Raw genomic sequence first — 24863 nt, forward strand, 5'->3', positions numbered from 1 at the left:
CTTACGAGCACCAGGGCCGCAGCTAGCGCTGAAGCAGCCGCCACCAACCAACATGTCTGCCTTCCCGTCAGGCACCGCGAGCGGCCGTTGGAGCCGGGCGCGAGCCGGAGGGGGCGTCTCTGTGGGGGAGCTGCAGCCGGCGGGGTGGGAAGATGTCAGCTGCCGCTGCGGGATGGCGGTTGCCCCCCTCCCCCCCACCCCGCGGCACGGCGGAGGAGCGGTGCCGGTGCCGGTGCCACGCTGCCGCCGGGCAGCGGCGGGACAGCCCGGGCGGCGGCTCAGCTACGTCGGCGGCGCAGGGAGGGTGCGTGAGTGTGTGTGTGGGGGGGCGCTGGTTGCCGGGCAACCGGGGGCGCAATTTCTGTCAGGCAGCGGGTCGGGCAGGCCCGGCGCCTGGCGGGGCGGGGGCCTCGCGGGGCGGGGCGGGGGGAGCGGAGGAGGAGACGGAAGCCGGGAGGCCGCTGGAGGTACCGTCCCCGCAGGGCGGGCGGCCGGGCGGGGAGTGTCCGCGCGGGGCGGGCGGGCGCCGGGCCGGGCCGGGCATGGAGCGGTGGGCCGGGGCCGCCGGGGGCTGGGGCTCCCTGTGGGGAGCCGGCAGCGGCCGCTGGCCGGCCTGGGAGCTCCTGGCCGCCTGCGCGGTCATCGGCGCCGTGGGCTGGCTGCTGCGGCTGCTGGAGTGGAGGCCGCGCGGCCGCGGGGCGCCGGGGGCCGCGCTCTGCTCCCCGGCGCCGCCCTCGGCGGGGAGCCGGCGCTGCGGCGGGAGCCGCCCAGGTGAGAGACGCGGGGCGCGGGGGGGGGCTGCCGCCCGGCACCGGCGGGGGAGGCCCGCGGCCGCGCTGCCCCGCCGCCCGCCCGGCCCGGCCCGCCTCGGCGGCCCCGTGGCCTCCCGCGCTCGGCGGTGGCGGAGGCCGGCGGCTCCGCCCTTCCAGCGCGGCCCTGCGCGCCCTGCCTGCCGGCTGGCGCCTCTCCCACGCGAAGCCTGCCCTCGCTTGCTGGCTTTCTAAAGATACTGTCGCTTTTCCCTCCTAGGAGTCTTCCCTTTTCTCCTTTTTTTTTTTTTTTTTTTCTTTTTTTTAATCCTGGCTTTTATTCCAGCCGTGTTTTACAGTTGTATTCCTGCCACGTATCGGTGTGTTTGTAACTCTGAGTTAATCTGGCAACAGGCAATACAGAGATGTCTAAAATAACTTATTCTCATTGCTTCCCTAGGCATAACCGCAGTTATTCTGCCATGTGAAATCCTAGCTACTTCCTTTTCGATTGATGTGTAGCCAAAGACAGGATGTGTCTCACACTTAAATTAATTCCTACCTCAAAAAAAAAAAAAAGCCTGTATGTTTAAACCATACATTTATGGAAGAATGTAATGAGGAGTGGAATACAATACTATTCCTAACCTTGAATGTTGATCATTCATTCTGTCATGGTACTAGTTTTAGGGTTTTTTGAAACCTCTTCTGCTGTTTCATACTGATGCAGTCAGACAAAGGGAAATACATTTCATACGCATTCTTCCAGATTCTGATTCATTTGGGAAAAGCCTCAAATATGCAGTTGTCGTTAAAGGTGAAGTAGTTAACGGTATTTGTAAAGTCACTAAAGATAGCTTGTAAGACCCTGTACACTAAATTAAAAAGGCTAACTACATTGGTGATGGCTGTGCTTTGGATTATTTGAAATTATACATAAACCGTATTTAAGGTTAAAAATGCCTTTTGCACTGTGCACATAGCAGAATGTCATAGGAGTATCATAAGGCAGGAAAGAAACAGCTATTTCTCAGGATTGCAAGCCACATTTCTTGTTTTGGACAAATCAAAATAGATGATGCATTTAAAAATTAATAAATGCTTGGCTGTGGTAGACAGCTGAAAGCTTAATGTCAGAAAACAAACATCTCTTGAACATTTTGACTTTTAGGTAAATACTTTCAGGATTCTTTAAAGATATACAAAAGATATATGGATGCAGAAATACTTTCTGCATTCTTTTTGAAAGACCATCAAAAGTGCTGCCAGAAAGCTATACAGTGTGAAAAATAAATTATTTGTATGTTTGAGCATACTGTTAATTTTAAAAAAAAATGTTCTCTACTGCTGTAATACATTAACTGTCATTGGATTTTGAACAACTCCGTTGCTTTGAGAAATACATCTTCTGTTTATGAACAGGGAAATAAATGTTACCATGAAACAAGTTGGCAGGTTAGTTGAACATCATTTCTTTGACACTCGAGTGACTGTAGTCATGTAAACAATTTTTTTTTTCTGTTTTCACAGTAAGCTTATGGTACAAAACTCTTTGTGTTAACAGTGGATCATAAATCTAGGTGAATTACTTCACTCTTAGTCTGCTTTGTTGTTTCACTTTTTGCTTTAGTTGTAGAGAAAAGGCAATGGACATATGAAAGGCATACTCTTTTTTTTTTCTTTTTTTTTTTTTTACAAAGATCGGGAGGAAGATTGGTCTTTGTATTTTTAAGCACTAAGTTCTATCAAAACATAAAATATCAGAGAAATGAGTCCTTCCCTACATACTTGGACTTAATCACAAGCCAGGAAGAAAGATTCTGCATGTGCCTGCACGCTGGATGTACATGAATTGTACAGATGTCTGCTCTTCTACAGCGTTCAGAATGATTGTACTGCTTTTCAAGCCTAAAAAATAGGGGCTTTTCCTCAGTTAATTCTTCAAGGCGTTATATTATGTTTACTCTTTAAAAGTATTTTTATTGAGCTGTTTCTGTAATAAACTTCCTGGCTGTGTTTTCATCTTTATTGTGTTTTTTCAGTTACACAATCTCAAAAAGAAAACAACTTGAATAGCAGGTTTTGATATTCTTCTAATTGACATCATGGCCACATTTTCATCACTTGATTAAGAGATAATTGCATCAAATGTTATCAAAAACATTTTAGGGAATTAAGAATTAAAAACAAGTGAGAAGATCTTTCACATCCTTTTTTGTACACCTTCTGTCTTTGTGTGACCATGCGCAAAGTCAGATAATCTTAGTGGTGAGGTTGCTCTGCAAGTTAGGGGATCATAAGGGAGCTAGAATTCTTTTGGGAGCTAGATCATCAGCATGAACTGTTGCTTTGCCTCATCTTGTTTTCTGAAGCTGAAATGCTCCTGTTTCCCAATGTTTCGGTGAGGATCCAGTTAATATTTGTGAAATATCCTGGGACTGAAATATGTTCTGTAAAGCACACAATGTTCAGATCAGACATTTAAAAAAAAACAAACAAAAGCAGCTCAGAGTTCTGTCACCCTAAGAAAAATTTCAAACTCATGGGCTAGTCCTGCCAAGTTGTTACAATATTTGAAAATCTCTATCTGAAGCTAGGCATTAACACTTTTTCTATAGTATTTCGTAGTATTAGAAATGTAATAGCTTTGAATTCAGATGCCAGTGGAAGTTTTACTTGGCTTTATTCATTGTTGCAAAAAGTTATGAAAACTGCTGCCTTTTTTCTTTAGTACAAAGTTTAGTTCTTCATTTCCTAGCTTAAGCTTTGGGTAATTTAAGAAACAAAATGATCAAGCATAGTTCATAGCTGTATTTTGTGATGTTGCTATTAGCAATGCACATGGAAAAATAAGGGAGTTTGATTATACTGTAGCTACAATTCTGTGATGAAGGCGTAATTTTAGAATTACTTCAGAGTTTGTATGCTTTGACAAAATGAATGATTAACCTGGTAGGATCCGGTGTTTAGAATATTGCAGCTCTGCTGTGTTCGAGTACAGCCGTTCACAGTTCAAGCCTCGGATTAGTTTCCTAGCTAGAGGTCCAAGCACGTCCAAGTGAAGGTTCTGGTTCGCTTTAGAGCCGACCTGTGAAGGCTATTCGTAAAACAGGAGCACTTAGGAATCGACAGAGGCATTTCTCATACTGTCACGTGCATCCGCGGGTGATATTTTGAGATTTAGTTTAAGATTACAGATGTTAGTGACTCTCGTACCTGGGAGATTTCTCTTCTGTAATAGAGTGAGATTTTGTAGTTATTTGATTCTGAAAAATAGCCTGATTTAAAAAATAGAAGTGAATTCATGGGGAAAATCTGCAAATGAGTGTTCTGGTAGTCTTAAGTTTCATAAACAGGCTGAAATCTGGAATTGAAAACCAAGCTGAAAAAGTGTTTTGAAAACTTAATGTTTGAACAACAGAAAGTAGTATAGCCTACAGAGGAGGAAAAGAAAAAAAAACCTTTCCTGATCATTGCCTTGGTGTTGAGATACAATCTTTCAAATGACATTTTTACCTCTTTCTTGCTTTTATGGAGCAATAACTTGCTTGAATTGGTGCTAAAAATGCCATAAACACCAATCCAAACCAGTAAAAAACAAAATATAGGTAGGTGGTGAAGGAAGGGCCACTTCAATAGAGTTGTTGTAACTCAAGGAGGGAATGAAAACAAGCTGAAGGAGCATGATAGCATAATCATTTCTGTCATAAAGTTGTGATTTTTGGATAGTGTGCAGCAGGAAAAAGTGATAGCCTTTATGGATGTATGTAGTAATTGTTGAAATAATTTTAAAGCACCTTATGTTATTGGGCTCCCTAGTTGTGTTTTTTCAGGTTCATAGGTTTTTCACAGCAAGCAATTTGTATTGGCAAGGTGGTGTTTTCAGTATCTGCTTGTTGACCGTGCATAAGCTGTGAGTGTGCGGATTACATGGAGGGAAGTGAGGAGGGGGACTTGTAGTATACTAGAGAGGAGGGTTTTCATTTGCAAATAGAGAAATTCTTCCCACTCCCTCTTTGCTGAAGAGGGGAATCTGAAAAGTTCAGCTGTTCATGTTGTCTGGCTGTTTGCCCTCGAAACAGGGACGGAGAAACAGCCTGTTGTGCAAATAGTTCCAGCCTTGAATCATTGCCAGCGATAGACTCCTCTGGCTGCTGCATCGTACTCCTGTGTTATACTTTTTTCTCAGCTAGAAGTTCTTATTGAAATGATAGAAATACTGCCATGCCTTCAGCTGTAGGCACTGCCTAACCAGAGTGTCTTTCAGGAGCTATCTAGCCATCCTGTGTTTGTACACTGTTACATACCCAGTCTGCTCACTTCTTGACAGGAATCAAATATTATCTCAGCTTGTCATAAATTTTCATGCATAAATATTCTGAATTGATATTCGCTTCAAAAGTCTTAATGAAATTTAAAAAGAAAAATGTAAGCTGTAAATACTGTGAAGTAGTTAGAAGAGTAGAGGAAATATGTTCTCAGTATAAGTCTGATGGCTTTAAAATGTTTTTAATATGCTAACTGGAAATATTTTGTCTTCTCTGCATTTGTGTGAATCTCTTCAGAATCAGAAAAATTCTTATGGCATGCCTTTTTCTCACTTTTAATACAGCACTCATATAGTAGGGAAAAAGTTGTTTTCTTTACAGTTTTATCTCACTTTTTTTTTCCCACCTTCTTTCATAGGTGAAACAACAATGGATTCAATATTATCCCGATTGAAGCAGCTCACCCATGATGAGCTTAGAGAAGAAATTGTAAAAGCAGGACTGAAGTGTGGACCCATTACCTCAACCACTAGGTCTATTTTTGAAAAAAAATTGGCTCAGGCTTTGTTGGAACAGCAAGGAGCATTGGAGGAAAAAGGATCTGCTCTTTCAGAGGAGTCTGCTGGAAACATCTCTTCTGATAGCAGCCAGGCAGAAACACGAAAGGCTTTGAAAACCACGGCAGTGAATCACAACAGTCATGGAAGTATTTCTGAGGAGGTAGACTTCGGGTACTGTGTAGGTCTGAACCCTCCGGAAGAAGATGCCGTGATTCACAGGAACGGTTCAGCTCCAGTTTGTGGAGCAGTGCATGCTCATTCACAAATTAGTGCTCAGACACCATCCAGAGATCCTCCACTATACTATGGTGTTTGTCCAGTCTATGACGACATATTGGCAAGAAATGGTAAATAATGTCTGCATTTCTGAGGTGCTCAAATCTAACCTTTTTTTTCTTTTGATATAGTTTGAGGAAATAATATTTCCTCAGGAGTGCTTTCCATAGTATCTAGTTACATAGCACTGTGAATCACAGAATCACAGAACGGTGAATTGAAGTAGTGTAGGCAGATGGACACCAAATGTGACCAAAAAAGCTTTTGTTTGCAGAACATGATTGCAGATGTTTTCAAGCTATCAAAATTATCATGCTTTTTTTTTTCCCCACCCTTGGGAAGAAAGGATGCAATCTTGCAAAAAATGGAAATAATTTCTATGTGCATGCTTAAATAATCAAGAGACAGTTATGGACATAATCTGGACATGTCAGTATGGACATATCAAATATGAACATATGGCATTAAGATACTAAATATAAGGCAAATCTTTCAAAGAAATATTTTTTATTAATTGTAGTTAACAACTGTCTTTTTAGTTTTATATAACTTACCTGTAATGTTGCTAATTCAGGTACAGTATAATTAATCTCTGATTGCAATTGTTTTATGGTTATTTTGGCAGTTTCAGTTGGGACGTAGTCACAATGTTGTTTTGTTCTTTACAAGTTATTCAGAATTTTCATTTAGGACTTAAATTCAAAATTCTATTCTATTAAGTCCTTACTGGTCCCTAACGTGCAACTGAGAGTTCAGTGATACTTAACTAGGTGGTTATATGAGGAGGTAAATTTATGAAAAGATGCTGATTTTGATGGTGTGATTACTTTGAGTTTAGAATAAATGTTATTCCCTGAATTGACTAGTTTGTTGCTCTGGAAAACCAAGGATGGTTTTTAATTCTCTTTTACTCACTTCCTGAAGTCCACTGTAGAGAGTAAGCATCCTGTTTGAGTGATAATGGAGGCATCCATTTGAGGAATTATATATAAACTGTTGCTTCTTACAAAGATTTATTGTGTAGTTGGAGTGTTAAAAGATGCATTCCGTATTTTTAATCTCTAAGACTGTAGACATTTATAATCATATTTAGTTTCTTTATTATAAATAATTTGCATAGCATAATTCGTGTTATGCTTTATGACATTATTAGAACACGTGTTCTGTAAAACATTGTGGAGATCCTTTTGCTCTGTGCTTGGCCCTAAGTTCTCTTCTGCCGGCGGCAAGTATTATAGCATTTTACAGTCATGTCTAAATAGACTTTATTCTATATAGTAGATGATATGAACACCATGTTATTATTTCAGGCATTGCTTGAGGTGTTTTTGTTTCTTTAAGTGGTATTTATTGGATCTTCTGAGGTAGAGAAATGCAGTTACAAGACATCCCAGCTGTTCTGCCATAATAGCTGATACACGTGAAGGTCCTCTACCTCTACTAGTTATAGCTCAGATGAAGAAAACATATTTTCTCCTTCTGCTCTTGTACTCCTCCTATGCATATGCCTTTAATGCCGCTCAAGAACAGAAGTAGGCATCCTAAAAATAATCAGTTGAAAGCCTATTTATACAGTCATCAGTTGATGCTTAAGTGATCTCTTCTACCAAATTTCTTATTTGCCTTTGCATCTTAATGCCAAATGGTATCTAGAGGCATGGATCATTCTTTGTATTTTATTGATAAACACTGCGATAAGGAATCACTAAATTGCTCACTGGATTACAGTAGTACGTAAGGCATCGTATACTCTGAGGTAGTTTTAAGTATTCTTTTTTGCAAAAAGCATTTTTATTTAGAAAGGTCTTAAAGTTAATGACAGTGGACTGTTTACATAGTTGATCTTTCTGTACAAGAGAACACAGTAATCCAGGCTGAATAAGCTCTAAATTTGCTTTTCAGTCTAGGTGTGAAATACGCGCTTGTTGAAGCTAGCTGATCTATTTCGAAAAGTTGTTCAAATATTGATCGATATGTATAGCAAAACACTGCACAGATACCAATTTCTTTTCCATCTAACCTGATGCTAGCTGGAATGTATATAATTCTTCTATTCAGTTTTCTAAAAATAAAATTTTAAAGGACTGTTGATACTTATGCCACATTTGGCAGACAAACACTGTTTGAGACCAGAGCTAGAAGGATAGTTTGAGAATTCTGTAATCTGTTCCTGTGGACAAATCTGAGGTATTGAAATAATTTAATTTTGACTGTGCTTTGTTTCAGAGAGAGTACATGTTTATGAAGATAAAAAGGAAGCTCTCCAGGCTGTTAAGATGATTAAAGGCTCCCGATTCAAAGCTTTTTCAAACAGAGAAGATGCTGAGAAATTTGCTAAAGGAATCTGCGATTATTTCCCATCTCCAAGCAAGTCCTCTCTGTGTTTATCTCCAGTGAAAATAGGATCATTTAACAGAGGTGAGTGAGGGCATTCATCTGTTTGCGATAAGTGCAATATACAATCTGTTAATTTTTTACAAGGAAAGAACCAACAACTTCATAAACAATATGCTAATAATAGAAAAAAAATTCAAAGTGGAATAGTGAAGCATCTTAATAAACTAAAGTCCTTTTAAAGCACCGTTGTTTAATGTAAACTAAAAATGAAGGTTAGATCACAGCTTCAGAGCTTACCTCAAACCAAATTAAATGACTATTTCTCTGTATAAACAGATATGACAACCTGTATTTAATTAATTTTTTTGCAAAAGAAATTAGAAACAGGCAGTAGGAAGCAGATTTGAATTTCCTTTGTTCAAATCTTTTTTTCCTTCTGTATAAAATAACATCATTGGAGAAGTAGTCCTTCAAAGTTACAGCTGATGCTTTTCCAGAAAAGGAGCACCAAGGTTTTGTACAGAAGCACAAACCAAAAAATAGAGTATATTGGAATTCTGCCATATCTCTACCATTTCTTTTGTAAAGAACTAGTGTAGGAGTAAATTAGGGTTCTGGAAATCTACATGTCTTTTGGATTTAAAACATTTAAGGAATGGTCTTTGGTGTATGGTTTCCAGCAGGTTTTGGTCTGTGATACCTTAAAGTACATTTGTTACTGTTAAAAGTGAATGTCATTGCGCTGATTCACATGAATTTTGCATTAAAAAATATTGCTATTCTTCTAAAGCTGAAATGTTGTTAACAGCCTGGAGAGATGTGTTGCATTGTAGTCTATTGTTATATTTGGGAGGACTTGATTTTACTCATGGACTTCAGGAGTTTTAAATTTAATAAGACACTGATAAAATTATGCAATATATTAAAAACATACTTAATTGTTAAGTAAGTTCCTAAGTGCAGAAATAAAATGGTAAATGTTGATCATATTTCACAGTATTTCCAGTTGCTGGATTAAAGTGATTTAGTGGTCACATAACTGGAAAAGCAGTTTTAAATATTCAGCAAATTCTAACTTTCTCGTTGAACTTTGCTTTTAGTTTTGGATGGAACCAGATTGGTAATTAAAAAGTTTATCAGTCCATATTGAAGTCTGAGGTTGCAAGACAGTTAAGTCATGTTCTCCTCCCTCTGTATTACTAACTACTGATATTTATTATATGTTATTTATACTGGTATTTACTGATAAGCTGCTACAATGTTTTAGATTACAAGCTTACTTTGATGGTCTAGGTATGAATATAGTGATCACTGGAAAGAATACATTAGAAACATGATACTTCTGTTTTGATAGATGGCTTATGCTCCCCTGACACTGAAACTGCTAATAAGGAAAGGGCCAACAGTTATAAAAGTCCACGTACTCAAGATCTTACTGCTAAACTTCGGAAAGCTGTTGAGAAAGGAGATATAGCAACATTTTCGGAACTTATTTGGAGTAACCCTCGCTATCTGATTGGATCTGGAGACAATCCAACAGTTGTTCATGTAAGAGAAAGTATTCTAGGCATTTTCAAGAGAGCGGGAATAACCCCATCTTCTTCCTGCTGTTGCAAAATCGTCTTCCAGTAACCTTCCAGGAAACTAGAGCAATTGTTGTGTGCAGTTGAAGCCAGAGCTCTTACAACCAGTTCTCTTATGTCTGCTCAGTGAGGTTGGATAGTTGGAACCAGCTGCTTGAATATATACCTAGTGTAATTTGAGATTTATTAAGATTTTTAATTGACCTTTTTTTTCCTTAATATTTCCTTGTGTATTCAATCAAAGAGATTTCCATACCTCATCTTGATTTTTTCCCCCATTTTTCACCAGCCTAATTTGATCAATAATTCAAGGTATCCCAGTTTTTGTTTCTGTGTATCTTGGTTGCATTATGACTGTTTTAGCACTGATCAGCTTTATGCTTTTTTTTTCTTTTCTCGAAGCTGTAACATCTCTGCATTTAGCCTTTGTTAAGTGAGGCAGTGGGCCTTGCTTGGCAGTATTTTTTTATTCTGTAGAGTTTGAAAATCATGTATTCAGAATATGTAGGATTTTTCTCAGCTATTCTCTGTCCTACACGGACAAAATTGATTTTGTATTTTTATTTATTGTATTGTGACACAGGCTGTAGCTCCCCTAGCATAGGCCTGAAAAGTGTAAAAAAAAGTGTTGCAGTACTTAATACTGTGTTTTCACTTGTTCTTTGATAGGACAGCGTGTGTGTGTTTTGCTAACGTTTCCTGTAAGAAATTACATTTAGCTGCTACCATTACATTTGTATTGGACAAAAAGGAACTGTCTAGGAGGAAGTTTCTATCCTAACATGCCAATAGTGTGTCTGCTGAAGATACTGTCAAAGAAGGAATCTTACACATAACATTATGTAATATTAGCTGAAAGCTAACAGAAACATGGCAATTGTATATCTTGCCTTAAATCACCCATGATAATTGAGAGTTGGCTATGCTCCAGAGAGCTAGAGTAAAAAAACTGAGTATGCAGTCCTTTTGGGAAAGAATAGTTTTATTTTATCTGGTAATGAAGAATAGTCTTGTCTTCATATAGTATTGATCTCCTCCAAATAATTCCAGCCTTTTTAAATGGCATGATTTTAAGGGTGGGGTAGAGTCTAGGCTATGACTTACACGTCCCTACAGCACTGCTCGTCTATGCACCACTCTTCTGTAAATTTCTGAATGTCTGCTCTAGATCTAAAGTCCACGTATAATGTACCATTCAGCAGACACTGACAATCTTAGTTTAACAAATAACTTTCTTCACATCAGCTTTGTGAAACTGTTGAAATTTCGTATGTAATGCATTACAGCAAACTGAATTTTATATTCATGCCTGTTTTCCTGTTCTTTTTATATCCTGAACCACCTTCATTTATTATGTGATACCTTAATATACCTTCTTTCCTACATTTTTGCCCTGGATTTAAAACCAGAGTATAGCTAAGTGTAAAATAATGTGGGTATATAGGTACATACATCTTGACAGTATTGTACAATTTATTGCACTTGAGAATGTTTAAAAACTGTTTTGTAAATATCTTTTCTTAAGAAAATATTAAGAAACAAAAATCTAAATATAAGACTCAGTCTGGGAACCGTTACATCTTTGCAGTTGAATCAGTTAAGCATATGGGGGTAAGCAAGCTGTTCAGATTTCAGTTCATTCTAATGTTTGTCTTTTTTTCAGGAAGGGTGTAGGTACAACGTCATGCACGTTGCTGCCAAGGAGAATCAACCTGGTATCTGCCAGTTATTACTAGACACTTTGGAAAATCCTGAGTTTATGCGGCTTATGTATCCGGATGATAATGATCTGATGTTGAAGAAGCGCATCCGATATATTGTCGACCTTTACCTTAATACACCAGATAAAATGGTAAGATTTGAATGTTTCCCAGTTTCTGATTATTGTGGAAACGACTGGAGGATGTTAAGGAAGTATAAGGGAGATGGAAAGAGAGTAAGAGGGTTCACATCTAACAAAAATGAGCTGTTTGTAGATTTTGTGTTTTTTAATAATCATTATTCTACCATATGGAAGAAAGGGGCTCATTAAGAGTCCTGTTAATTAGTCATAATCTTTGTTTATTTTTTCCAGTCTCAAAATAAAATACGTGGGATTGACTTTATCATTTTTCCATATACATGTGAATTTTCCCTTTCTCTATTGCAGGGATTTGATACTCCATTGCATTTTGCCTGCAAGTTTGGGAATTTGGATGTTGTTAATGTGCTTACCTCACACCCAGCTATTGTAAAAAATCCAAGAAATAAGTATGATCAAACTCCAGCAGAAGTAAGTCTCCCGTGTGCACGCTGAGAACAAAAATATCATGTCTAAGCAATTTTTTTCAAGTTCAAACAATCAATGACTACTGTAAATAGAAGGCTTTGTAGTAAGATACTAGTGACATGATTGGAGTGCTCTGTTAGCACTGAAAATACTTTGTGTTGATTGGGAGAAGGTTCTAGGTGTTACGGTTCGCTGCCTTTTCTTACAGTATCTGTTTTATGAATGTGGATGTATTTTAGTGGTCTGTTTTACTGTGAATTAAAAATACTGGATTAGATGGACAGGGGCGAATAATATGACTGTTATAAATGAACACATTTTAATTGATTTGAGATTGATGCCTTATGCTTTACTAACCAACAGCTAAAATTACTTTAATAGGTGGTTTGTGAAAGAAGCAAGAATAAATCTGCAGAACTGAAAGAAAAGCTAAGAGAATATTTGCAAGGTCTGTACTTCGAGTTTTATACTATCTCAAGCATGTATTAATTTGGCTCTTTGCTGTCTTCTGTACTGTTTGCTTTCTGTAGCATTCCTGTTTATAAATGATGTTGCTGTACAATGCTCTAGGAATTGAAGGGAAACACTAAAACCGAAACGGAACAGAAAGCCTTTTCTTTCTTTTAAATTGTATGGTCAATACTTATATAGATCAGAAGTTTATCTCCATAGCTCTTTAAGGTAGGCATTGCTTTCCTTTTATTCAGTGAGTCTGGAGCAGAAAGATTAATCTAAAGGCAAATAAAAGGCCTTTACAGAACGAGAAATTTATTTGTCATCTTAGGGAGTCATCTAGTTTGTTTGACCTACAGGTTTTCACTATTTTATCACATGTGGGTTTAGGCATTTATGAAGGGAGGTTTTTTAATTTGTTGACAATCCTTAGGAAAGGGATACACATAACAACGCAGTTATTTTTGTATTTGAAAGAGAAGGGAACTGGAACTAAAGTACAATTTGTAAGCTGTTAGTACGTATTGAAACAATGAGTTTGAATTACAAGTAATTTTACTAATGAAATAAAGTATACAGATGTATGGATGTTTAAATACATCCTAGGAAGAGGCAGCAGGCTGGTGTAACAAAAACTTCTTAAGAAAGCTTTGTTCTATGTAATTTTAGGTCGATACTATGTACCACTCTTGAGAGCAGATGACAATTCCTCGGCTCCTGTAATTGGTGTGCCATGGTCGCCCGATCAGACAGATGATAGCCCCCAAACAACTTTACCTACATACACTGGCAGCCCCAAAGATCCAGTACTGTCAATAAGAGCTTTTGCAGGCCCTATGAGCCCCTCAAAGGTAAGAGTATAATGCAAACTTCCTACGACTATAATGCTTTTTTTCAGTTTCTTTTTTTTTTAATAAAGAACCATTAGAACCCATGGTTCACTGTGTGGTGTAGCTTGTTACTTTAATAGGCAGCAGTTACAGTTTCCACTATTGTGTGTGGCTCTCCTCTTCTTGAACAAGATGGATTTTTTTCCATAAAGAAGGAAAACATGGAAACCTTTGAATCCCTTTTATTGCTGAAAACATAAAAGTAGGGGGGATAAATAAGGAAAAGTGGAAGGGTACTGAAAAGAAAGCTCTTCTTTTTTCTATTGGAAAATCATTTTGGTCACAGAGCATTGTTTGACAAGCCTAGCATTGTCTTTACAAATAATTGCTCTTTCTTATCTGAAACAAAACTTTTAGATGTAGCTATGAATTGGTTAAAAAAAAACCCTAATATCTCATTTCTAGAAATTGATACGAGATGTTTGAAGCAGTTTATCGCCTCTTCTTGTTGAAGTAACAGTAATTTTTTTCTAAATGGAAAAGCTGATGGCTAAGTAATAGGCATTGGATAGTTTTGGAAGAGTAGTGATTGTATAGTAGAAAAAAGTTTTTAGTTTTTAGGAGAAATACTCAGATACCAATTAAATATATTATAAATTTATAGGCATTTCTCTGTCTCATTTGTTTAATCGGAACACCCTGGAAATATGGCAGTTTTAGAAATACTAAACAAAGATGACTGAGAGCTTTCTATCATGTGATGCTTGAATTCCTCCAGGGCTGAACTTTATCAAAATGGTTAATATTTTTTCTTCTAAATACGCTCTTTGGTCAATTTTCTGCTTATCTGAAAGAAATGTAAGTGTATTTTATACTCTGAACAACTTTTATCTAGGGTATAAATAATGCATTGTTTTGGTTGCTGACAACCTTTTAATGTCTGAATGTAGTTCTTAGCCTTTATCGTTGATTTTTGTCATGTAAAGGCATAAAGTTGGGGAGTTTACAAGAATCCATTGGTTTATTCCCTTTAGGAGTTCAAAATCATACTTCAGAATAAACAGCAAGAATATATTCTAATAATTGTAGCAAGTCTATGGAATTAACTATATACATGTAAAATTACCACCTTTTCATCCTAGAAACCAGTAAGCAGGAGAGCGTTTGTCATTAAATAAAACTATAATGTTGTCAAACATCCCTCTCCATTTCCTGCTGCACATGAATTAAAACCAGTTTGACTTGCTATCTGAAGAGATTACTTTAAGGTGATTATATGTTTTGGTAGTGATTCTAATATGCAGATATGACATCAAAGTGCAGTAATGAACCAGTAAGCATACAGGGAGGGGAAATTTCATGTCCGAAATGAGACTCTTCAAAACTAGAGTTGAGCAATACCTGTGGGAGAACTTGAGTTGTTTCCATACAGACAGAGAACAGCTGAATGTTTTCTAGACCTATAGGCAGAGATTTAGCTGGTGCCGATTTAACTTCACATTGTAGCAGGGGGAGGGGGTGTTGGGGTTTTTCTTTTTTTAATTCTTTCATTTTTCAAAGGCTGAAGAATTTCGCAGGCTTTGGAAGACTCCACCTCGAGAGAGAGCTGGCTTCTTTCACAATGTCAGGAAATCTGATCTGGAAAGAGGTGTTGAAAGAGTTGGAAGGTATCTAAAAAGAGTATCAGTATAAAAATTAGCGGTAGGGCAATTAGAAGAAAAAGCAAAACACTTGTACTGTTCATACAATTATTGCTTAGTGAACAATCTTTTAGGCAAAAATTATTGCCATAAATATTTTATGAAGTATATGGTAGTGTTGGATCTTTACTATATTTTTATGTAAACAGAAACACTTTAGCTAAAAAGCTGAGACCTGGATAACAGCTTTGGAAATAAAGAAAAAGATACTTTAATGATTATTGATGATATATCTAGAATGCTTTTCTCAAACGTTCACTTGCCTGATTTGGCAGAAGATCTAAAATTATGCCTAGCCAACTTTTCCTGTAAAATGAGACGGTTAAAAAATAGCAGAATCAAAAGATCCTAATACAAATGTTCTGCTTTTTAAAAAAGCGTGTGTGTGTGTTATCACATGTCCTTGCTGCTAAAATACTGTGTACCAGCAATGTATAGAAGAAAGTCTTTTACAAGCTTAGATTTCTTCCTTTAGAATAATCCCTCACTTCCTCTCCCTCTTCTCCTCTCATTTCCAAATAAAAGCACTAAATGGAGTATCATTCAAATTATGCCTACATCAGGAAGGATTCATCTCTATCTGATTAAGTTAACTTTAAAATGGCAATATTTATGTGTGCTAGCTGTAAGAATAGATACAATTTGGAAAATAGTCTAGAAAAAATAGCTGGTACTTTGTTTGCTAAGGATGTGTCCATCGCTTTTGCAGACTGCTGATTGTTACAGAATTTGTGTTGCCTAGTTGCACGTTTATAGTCCTATTAATAGCTGATTAAATGTGTTAGAAAAGTTATTGTCAAACTAATATTTATGTCTTCACAAATGATTCGTTTTATTTTATTTATTGCAGGGAGTTAGCTCATGAACTGGGGTTCCCGTGGGTTGAATACTGGGAATTTCTGGGCTGTTTTGTTGATCTGTCTTCCCAGGAGGGGTTGCGAAAGTTAGAAGAGTACCTGAGTCATCAGGAAATGAGCGAAAAGGCTCAGCAAGAAACAGGGGAAAATGAAACCTGCAACAGATACAAAGCTCCACATCCTTCTGGTAAGAAAAGGGCAAATGTTGCAAACAACAGGTTGTACCTAGGGAGAAGAGGGAGGGAAAAAGCTTTGGTCCTCAGGGGAAATAGTATTCACCTGTTGTGGTTGCTATTATTAATCTGTTATCCAAACAGTTTGATTATAAATATTGAGAAATTAGCTGGCAACAGTGTGGCTGTAGAATTAGAACACAACTTGTTAATGTTTTCTGTCTTTACTATCCAGTCCTTGATTGCAGCCTCTAAATGAAATCACTGTAAGAAAACCTCTAACTTCAGTATGTTTTTACTCAGAGCGTTTGGGAATTCCTGTGTAGATTATTGAATTTTGTCATGCACAAATACAGAAAAAAAGACTTCTTAAAATATAGGAATAATTGACTACAGTCAAGGACGAAAGACACACTGAGCAAAACCCAGGAAAGCTTCTATACATTCTTAGACAACTGCTTGCCAGAGTTTGAAGGCATACACTACTCTCAAATCCTTGTGCTCCTTCCTTCTCCTCTCTTGTATGATTATGGAGCTGAAGGGGCTCCAGTACTGGGCTAAAGTTGGGGTAGCAACACCCTGAAAAGGATGGTCGCTGGAGGTTGGAGGACCAGGGTGACAGTTAAGGGAAATAAATCGGGGTAATACTGGATGTGGGGTCCCAAAGGTGCTGGCCAGCAGCGGTGGACTTGAAAAGGGGAAGTAGCTTAAATGGATGATCAGGTCTCAAAGTGATAGCCTGGCTAGTTCACTGGAATAATTGAGAAGGATGGTGCTGTAGAGAGGAGATAGGAAGGAAACCCATTGGCCCTCTCTCTAATCCTGCATTTTACCTAAAACAGATTTTAGTTTCACCTCCCCGGGCTGGGAACTACTAAGCTAGACCCATTGGATTTAAAAATGTTCTCAATAGTGAGTGCTGCAGAGCACAAATTTCTGTTATATAGGGGAACATGGTTCAGTTTCCAGAATGGCATCGTGTTTGCTAAATGAAGGCTTTGTGCCTAGGAAGAGATGAAAACTTAAGCTATTCTGTATTAATAACCTTTTCCTACCCTATTCTGCTTTCTGATTTTATCCTTTTTTGCCAGTTAATGGTTTATGTGAGGTGTGTGGGAAATACAGTTCTCAAATGAATAGGAAATAAAAGATTAGTTGTTGTCATTTTGTATTGTAGGTTTAGCTAGGTTAATTAATGCCAATGCCATTGCATAAATAAAATTATAGAGGGCATCAATGAATAGATAAGGCATAAGGACTGTGCATGCATTTGTAGTTTATTTGACTGGAGTTCTGTTGCAAACCTTTTTATGTGTTCTTCTTAAAATTGTTCACAGGCAAGAGTAAAAAGTGCTGCAATTCTATTTCTGTTGGAGCATTTTTGGATGAGGATGATGATGACATGAGCTTAGAAGAAATTAAAAACAGACAGAATGCGGCACGTAATAACAGCCAACCGATTGCATCCAAAGAACCTAGCATAGATGCTCTTGGAGACTCTGAGTGTGATATCTTGTCAATGGAGCATGCAGTAAACATTATAGAAACATCTGATCACCCCAGGCAGTATGAAAAGGCAGTTTCTTCCAGCAAAAATGGATTTTGTAATCCTGTGGCCAGCGAAAGGATAATTAGTGACAGAAAGCATTTGCATGATGGGGAAGAATGCCTTGTATCACCTGTTTCCAATTTAATGCCAGAATTTGAAAGACTGTCATTCCAAGAACAAGAGGTAGCAGGAGAATCAAATAAAATCACTGAAAAAAATGAGAATGCGGGAATTCTGGCTGAAGGAACAAGTCAGGTTAGAATAGCCAAGGACCAGCTGGATAAGACATGCTTTGCAGTTTCACTGGCAAACTCTCCTGAGCCAAGTGTTACAGGTAAACCTGGAGAGACCAAGTTAAGGACAGAAAACAAAATACCATCAGAAATGGAGAGACCGTCGGTAGAATCTGGAATTCAGACTAATGAGGCACGACAATGTCAAGAATCTTCTTCCCAGAAATTTCTTTTGATGACTTCACCCACAAATGACAATTCTAAGAAGTTATTTCTCCTTGGGTATGAATTTTCTTTTTTAACATTTATTTTTCTTTTGCTCTGTACACGCAAACTTAGATGCTATTTATAGTATCAGCTACAACAGGATTAAGATATGACACTAAGTAACACTAGTTACAGTCAGCCTTGAATGATCATCTTAAAGTGCTTCAATACCTGTACAGTACTCATGCAGTTTTTTTGCAATTAATTACCTGAACACAATATCTAAAGCAATTAATTACCTGAACACAGTATCTAAAACTCTAGGAACAGAGAAGTTGTTTTTGTTTCCAGATCAGTTTCAGACAGCTAACTTTGCTGTTTTCCATTAGTCTGATAGGCTTGTGCTTCATTAGGAGCCTGACTTAGGTCAGTAAGGTGTTTAGTACATTCTTGGGATGTCCTCAGCTTAAGTTTTCATGCATTCCCAAAATTTTTCTCTTAAGAGACTACTGTGTAATATTGGACAGCCATTTATACCTGGCCTGGTGGAAAAAGTTCATAGAGGAGCTTAAGGGAGCTCTTAAAGGAGCTATGGCAGTTTGTTTGCTTATAACTAAAATAAATTTTTTAGAATTGGAATATCTAATTGCCGAGACAAATATGTAGTTCTCTTTTCATCTACATCTGTTTATATTCTAGGGAGCAGCCATCAAAGCTGGATAGTGATGTCTTAGCAGCTATAGAAGCAGCAGAGATTGATCCACAGAAATACCCTGTTGTTTACAAATGGAAACACGCAGTGGAGTCCTACTCTTCATCTGACAGGCAAAGGTATTTCTACAATTCAAAGGAGTTGAAATAACAATGTTTTTAATGTCAGCTGCAGAACAGTTTGAATGCCTCGAATTTCAGGTCTTGTTGCTCACAAAAATCTAGTCTTAAATATTCAGCTGTATTAACTCTAAGTCTATTTTAATGATGAATCACCAGACCCTTTTGGCTGATGCTTGCCTGCTAATATGGAAAGCTGCTGTGGTCAAAATCCCATGCATTACACTTCAATTCCAAATACATTCAGCATATCTATACAGGCTATTCAGACAGAAAACAAATGTTTCAAGAGCATATATGTTCTCCAATTGGTAAATGCCTCAAGTTGCTCAAAGCTCTGATTTATTACTCAGTATTTGGATCCTTCATTGGTCTTAGTAGTTGTGATAGTATATAGTAGTTGGTATTAGTAGTTGGTAATTCATCCCTGTTGGGGATGGAGTGTAATAATGTTAAATTGCTTTGAAATACTCAGATTGTACGTAGTAGTTTTAAAGTGAATTCAATATCTTCAGGCGTCTTTTTATTACTATTTTTAGTTTTACCCTATTTTATCTCAGTCCAAAGGAATTGCTAATGCGAATGATGGTGTATATTAAGTTTTTAGAAAGAAATGTCATGTTCTGCTAGATGAGTAACATAAGCAGTCTGCATTTTTGGGGATGCCTGAATATATACTATGCAGTTTATACATTTTATTTTGAGTGCAGTTGCTTTTCAGGTCCTACAGTGATATTTTTCATACAAATAACACAAAGATTTATTTCCATTGTGAAAAACACTGTCCAGAACAGTGAAGAGATCCCTTGCTTGTTTTCAGCAGCCTGCAACTTATATATATAGTCATGATAAAGTTCTCAGAGAAGAAATAGATGACCCAGTGCCACACAACAGACTAGAAAGGAAGTCGGAACAAAAACCCATCAAATGACCCATGCTGACTTTTCTTTTCATTTCTTCTAGAATTAAATGCATAAAATTCCACTTAAATATGAGAACTGTTTCCACTAAAACGTTCTCAATATAGGTACTAAACATTAGTCTTTCAAAACATGGTTTAAAGACGGAGCCACTTTGCTTGTGAGAATTTAAAAAAATATGATTGACTGGCTCTACTGGCCACAAAATTCAGAGTAGGAGTTAGGAACAAGCAGCTGAGAATTGCAGCTGTGTTAAGTTAGCAGAGCTTGGAGCAGGAGGAATTTTGTGGACAGAACTGAAACACAGAGTTGAAACAACATGTGACAGGGATGAAAGTAGTTCAGATGGTAAATGGAAGGAGAGAAGCAGCCTATTGGCTAGGCACTGGAGTAGAAAGAAGCTTTACTTTTGTGTCTCTGTATTTCAAATAGTGCATGGAAATAAAGCCTTAAATATGTTTTTAGAGAAAACACGAAACATCATGGAAAGATTTTTCTGTGATTTAAAGTGAGGTAGAAACTCGCTTATTTTCATATGCTTGGCTGGTATGGCATCTTTTCCAAGTCTACTTGTGTTGTCCTCACGCTTTGGCAATTCCTTTTTTGAGAGAAATAGGCTATTTATTAGGCTTTTTTTGTTTTTATTACACTGTTTTAAAGGTCCAAAGTATTTTTCTAAAGTGCTAACATAGACCACAAGATTTTTAGATGTAATCTTTGTTACATGGCATGAGTAATCATGTTTAAAAATTACACCTTTAATTATTTGACAGTGCCAAGGCTTACTTTGTCAGCCTCCTTAATTTTTCAATATCACCTCTGCCAAAAGCAAAGAAATGAAATACAAAATAGCATTGTGTTTTAGGTTTGTAGGATTTTTGACTGCAAAAATCAGACCTCGCAATACAGATAGTGGTAGGTCTGTAAGAGGAAACTGGTTTTCAAAAAGTTTTTAAGACGCTGGGTGCATACATATTTTGCATAGTTATGAACCTTTTTTTATTTTTAAAAACTTTATAAAATATTTTTAACTTTTATAGTATGTTTTCCCTAGTGGATTATCTTAAGAAACTGCCTGTAAGATCACATATAAAAGAAAGAACAGCAATGATTCACTGATCAACCTTGCATCAGCTTGCCTCACTTAAGGTAGAATTTATAGAAAAATGAAAGGATTTTGTAGTTTAACAAAGAAAATACTTTGCTCTGCTTTCAAAGAAATTTTATACACCTCATTGACCTAAGAAAAAAAATCTGTCTCTTTCTTTATAGAAAAAAGATATTCTGTGGCATCTGCACAGAGATACTATTTAAAAAAAAAAAAAAGTGGAGGAAATCTCACTCAGCCAAAGCAATAGTTGTGGCACTAAGCAGGATCAGGTCTTTTTTTTTTTTTTTTTTTTTTTTTTTTTTTTTTGTCTTGATGCTCTTTTCTAACTAATGGGGGCACTGGGCTAAAATTGTCCAAACTGTGCTTTACAAGCACACTTTTCTTAATGGCCATTTTGAAGCAAATGACATCTTACCAATTAAGCAACATGTTTCCATGTAATATATTGTGTTGACTTTTTCTTCTCAGACCTGTCTCTGATCAGTTTTGACCTCTCTCTGCTGGTGCATTATTTCTAGATCTACAAGAGAGACTGAGTAAATCTATTGCTCTCCTTATTACAATTTTCTTAATAAAATGGAAAATGACTTTTTCTTTCAGTTGGCCAAGTCCAGCACTGAAGGGAAGATTCAAGTCCCAAACCACTGCTGCTGGCCTGCCAAACGCTTCGGTGTATTCTAGTCCAGGAAGAAATAGTCCAGTGATGGGCAGTCCAGGGAAATACAGCAATGCAGCCTCATTCTCTCCAGACCTTGGGAGTCCTGGACGCTACAGTCCAGCTTGTGTCAACCATGCGCTCTTAAAACTGCGTTACTTTTCAGAGCCTCCTGCCCACTAAAATATGATTCATCTTCCTGGGACTTAATTTTCATTGTTAGAGTGGAGGGAAAAAATTACAATGTTACTAAAGTGACATGATGTTTGTATTTGGCTATTTATTTTTCCTCAATTGAGGACACATATATGTTAAAAAATTTGAATATATGTCTTTATGCCATATACAAGATAGATTACTGGTGATTTGCAAGAAGTCAGTGACAGTCAGTGCAGTTGTCCGGTAGCTATGAATTAACCCTTGTTACCAGTAGAGCAGCGAGCTGAACCTTTACTTAGAAATAGTGGTATTTTACTGTCACCAAGTGTAATTATCACAATGAACCCATTAGCCCTAAACTGCATTTCTTTGCTTGGATCCTCTGGATGAAGCACATCATCAGTAAATAGAAATCTTATTAAAGGAAATAAATTGCAAGAAGCAAAATGTTCCTCCACTGGCAGGGGGAATGCTCAAATTGAAAAGCCTAAAACAAAGTCTGGGCAATGACAACTTTCCAGTACTGAGTATGAATGTGAAACCATCTGCATAATCAGAAGTTATGTTTATAGCCAGTAGTTTGGTCTGAATGGTTGAATACATATGTGTATATATATGTACACACACACACACACACACACGTGTGTATATATTTATGTACACAGAAAGTTTTGAGTTGTTGCTTGTTCTAAGGATGTTAAAAATAATGATATACTGAGTGTTTTAGTAAAGGGGAACTAAATAAATTACTTGTATTCCTTTAAATGTTAGTTTAAAGATAAAAATTCTAAAATAAAATTAGTGGTTTTTCCCCACAGAAGCTTTTATCATTAGTAATTTTAGTAGTTATTACACAAAAGCACATCAGCAATAATTTAAGCAAATTTACCAGCAACATACCTTAATGGTCTAGTTTGTAATATATTTGAGTGGTACCCAGTGATACATGAAGTGGATCCTTATTTCCCAACTGTTGACAGAGAGGAGTAAGGACTAAAATATTTTTCTTGAAATGGAAGCTTTTACTATGTCTGTAGTGTAGATGTAGTAACTAACTTTTGTTACAGCAGTGGTCATTAATTTTATTCTTTAGCCTTCCGGAAGAATGACTTGTTTGGACAGTATGATGCTGAAATGAAGAAGGCTTTTTCAAAACCCACATGGTTTTCTGTATCATGCTTAATGGTTGTAATGTTGCTTGAAGGAAGGCTTCCAGACCCCTTGTTCTCTATTGTTCGTAGTTCTTGCTTAAAAAACTTAAAGCCTTTTTACACCATTAATCTGATTAGAAAACTCAAAGCTGCCAAGGCTGTGCAAGTAAAAACAGGTGGGTTAGGAGTCACTGGTGCCACACAATACGCAGGAAAACATGTAACCTTCTTGAACTTTTGTAACCTAAGTATATGTCTACAGAAACACTAATTGTAGGCGAGATGTTGTAGTATCTCTTTAAAAGTGGTCCATTTACCACACATAGCTCTCACCGTTGTGTAGGCTGGATTAAAGAATCCAAAGCTTAATAGGTTTGATGGCTGTTGCACACTGTAAAGTGACTGTTTCGTACACAAACTGTAACCCTGGAATAGGTTCATTATTTGGTACAAACCTAAAAACTGCACTTAATGCTTTTGCAAGCTTAATAGTGCCTTTTGTAACATACTTTTTAATTAAATTTTTGTTCTTTTAGAAGTTTAAAAAGTGGCATCCACTTACTACGGGCACATGAAATACAGTTTTCTTCTTGGATTTCTGAATGCAAGGTATTTTAAAGTCTCTTTCTGAGTTTGATCATTTGTTGAGACAGCTCTACACTGTGGGAGACCATTCCTATTTTAGAAATTAAAGGCTTAGTTAGCTCTTTATAACTAAGTCTGTTTCCAATTAGCTGGACATTAGAAAGAGTTGTTCTACTTGAATGACTGTCATTCAAATATAGTCCAGCCAACTAGCATGTTGGGGGTGGGGGTGGGGAAATCAGGCTTTGAGAGACAGCTCTGAAAGTCACACAAAATAGCCCATACCCTACTATGTTCCCAAGTATTTTAATGGCTTCATAATATTTTTTTTTTGATGCAGCAGTCTTTGCTGTCTCAAACAGCTTCTGTAGGTCTCACATTCCTACTCTTTTACTTCAAAAGGTTTGTTGTTTGAGGGTTTTTTTTTTTTTTAAATACTTTAATGTAAATTAAGTAAGTCTTTTAAAGTAATTCTGGAGAAATTGTTCAAAATATGCAGATAGGCACATAACTGCCTAATACCATTTTAAAAACAAACAAAGCCATGTCATAAGTTGCTGTGTGTACAGACACTGTACTCTACCCTCCATATGTCTTGATCTGTCTTAGGGAGACATTAGAGTTTTAATACACAGTTTATTACTGAGCCAGGAGCCTGATACTAATGCTCTGTTAAGTTTTTGTCCTTTTACCCTTATTAGTAGTTGCTTTCTTTTTTATATTTACATATGTACTTTTGGTGTGCATGCACACACATGCGCATGCGTAAACACGTGCACGCGCACACACACACACACACACACACACACACACACACACACACACGTGCTCGCTCGCGCGCTCTCTCTCTCTCTCTCTCTCTCTCTCTCTCTCTCTCTCTCTCTCTCACACACACACACACACACACACCACACACACACACACACACACACACACACACACGCGCACCACCACCACCACCACCACCACCGACAAACCCTTGCCTACTACTTTGTAATTTTGTTCAGGCTTTGGTTGGGTCAGGACACTATTTTTTTACACAACTGTTTTATATAATTTGCATTTTAATCCAGTTGTACTGCATTTTAAAAGCTAGCTTTTTCCTAACAATAGATTGACTTCATCTATTTAAAAAAAAAAAAAAACCACGTAGCAATTTATGTAGCTATTTGATCACTCATGGAAGAGCTTTCTTCACAAGCATGAGGAGCTTGTGGAGACACTTCAAATCAGATTGGGATTATGTGATTTGTGTTTTATTGGTTAAAAGCTCACTTCTAATGGTGCAAAAGGTCAGTTTTATTTTTTTTTTTAAATTAGCCAAATGTCATGTTAAAAATACAGAGTTACCCTGCTTTCTATTCAAAAATAAATGAGTAGTTAAAGTGTCACAGTCATCTGTTTACT

At 37.5% G+C, this 24863-nt stretch overlaps 1 protein-coding gene across 1 annotated transcript; it reads left to right on the plus strand.

Annotated features, from left to right (window-relative positions):
- Window positions 1-430: 430 nt before the first annotated feature.
- On the plus strand, window positions 431-24847 carry ANKLE2 (ankyrin repeat and LEM domain containing 2). Its single transcript, XM_064522102.1, has 13 exons — window positions 431-771; window positions 5436-5924; window positions 8080-8271; window positions 9545-9738; window positions 11437-11625; window positions 11923-12045; window positions 12424-12490; window positions 13165-13346; window positions 14886-14992; window positions 15876-16069; window positions 17393-18119; window positions 18744-18875; window positions 21507-24847. Exons 1-13 carry the CDS (start codon window positions 543-545, stop codon window positions 21742-21744), a joined length of 3063 nt encoding a protein of 1020 aa, XP_064378172.1. The 5' UTR covers window positions 431-542; the 3' UTR covers window positions 21745-24847.
- The last annotated feature ends 16 nt before the right edge of the window (window positions 24848-24863 follow it).

The sequence above is a fragment of the Dromaius novaehollandiae genome, chromosome 17 (genome assembly GCF_036370855.1).
Source record: "Dromaius novaehollandiae isolate bDroNov1 chromosome 17, bDroNov1.hap1, whole genome shotgun sequence".
NCBI lineage: Eukaryota > Metazoa > Chordata > Aves > Casuariiformes > Dromaiidae > Dromaius > Dromaius novaehollandiae.

Excerpts from the sequence above, each read along its gene's own strand:
- ANKLE2 (XM_064522102.1), top strand. The coding sequence starts at position 543 with ATGGAGCGGTGGGCCGGGGCCGCCGGGGGCTGGGGCTCCCTGTGGGGA. Across the intron at positions 11,626-11,922 it reads TTAATACACCAGATAAAATG|GGATTTGATACTCCATTGCA; the intron begins GTAAGATTTGAA and ends TCTCTATTGCAG. Across the intron at positions 12,491-13,164 it reads GCTAAGAGAATATTTGCAAG|GTCGATACTATGTACCACTC; the intron begins GTCTGTACTTCG and ends ATGTAATTTTAG.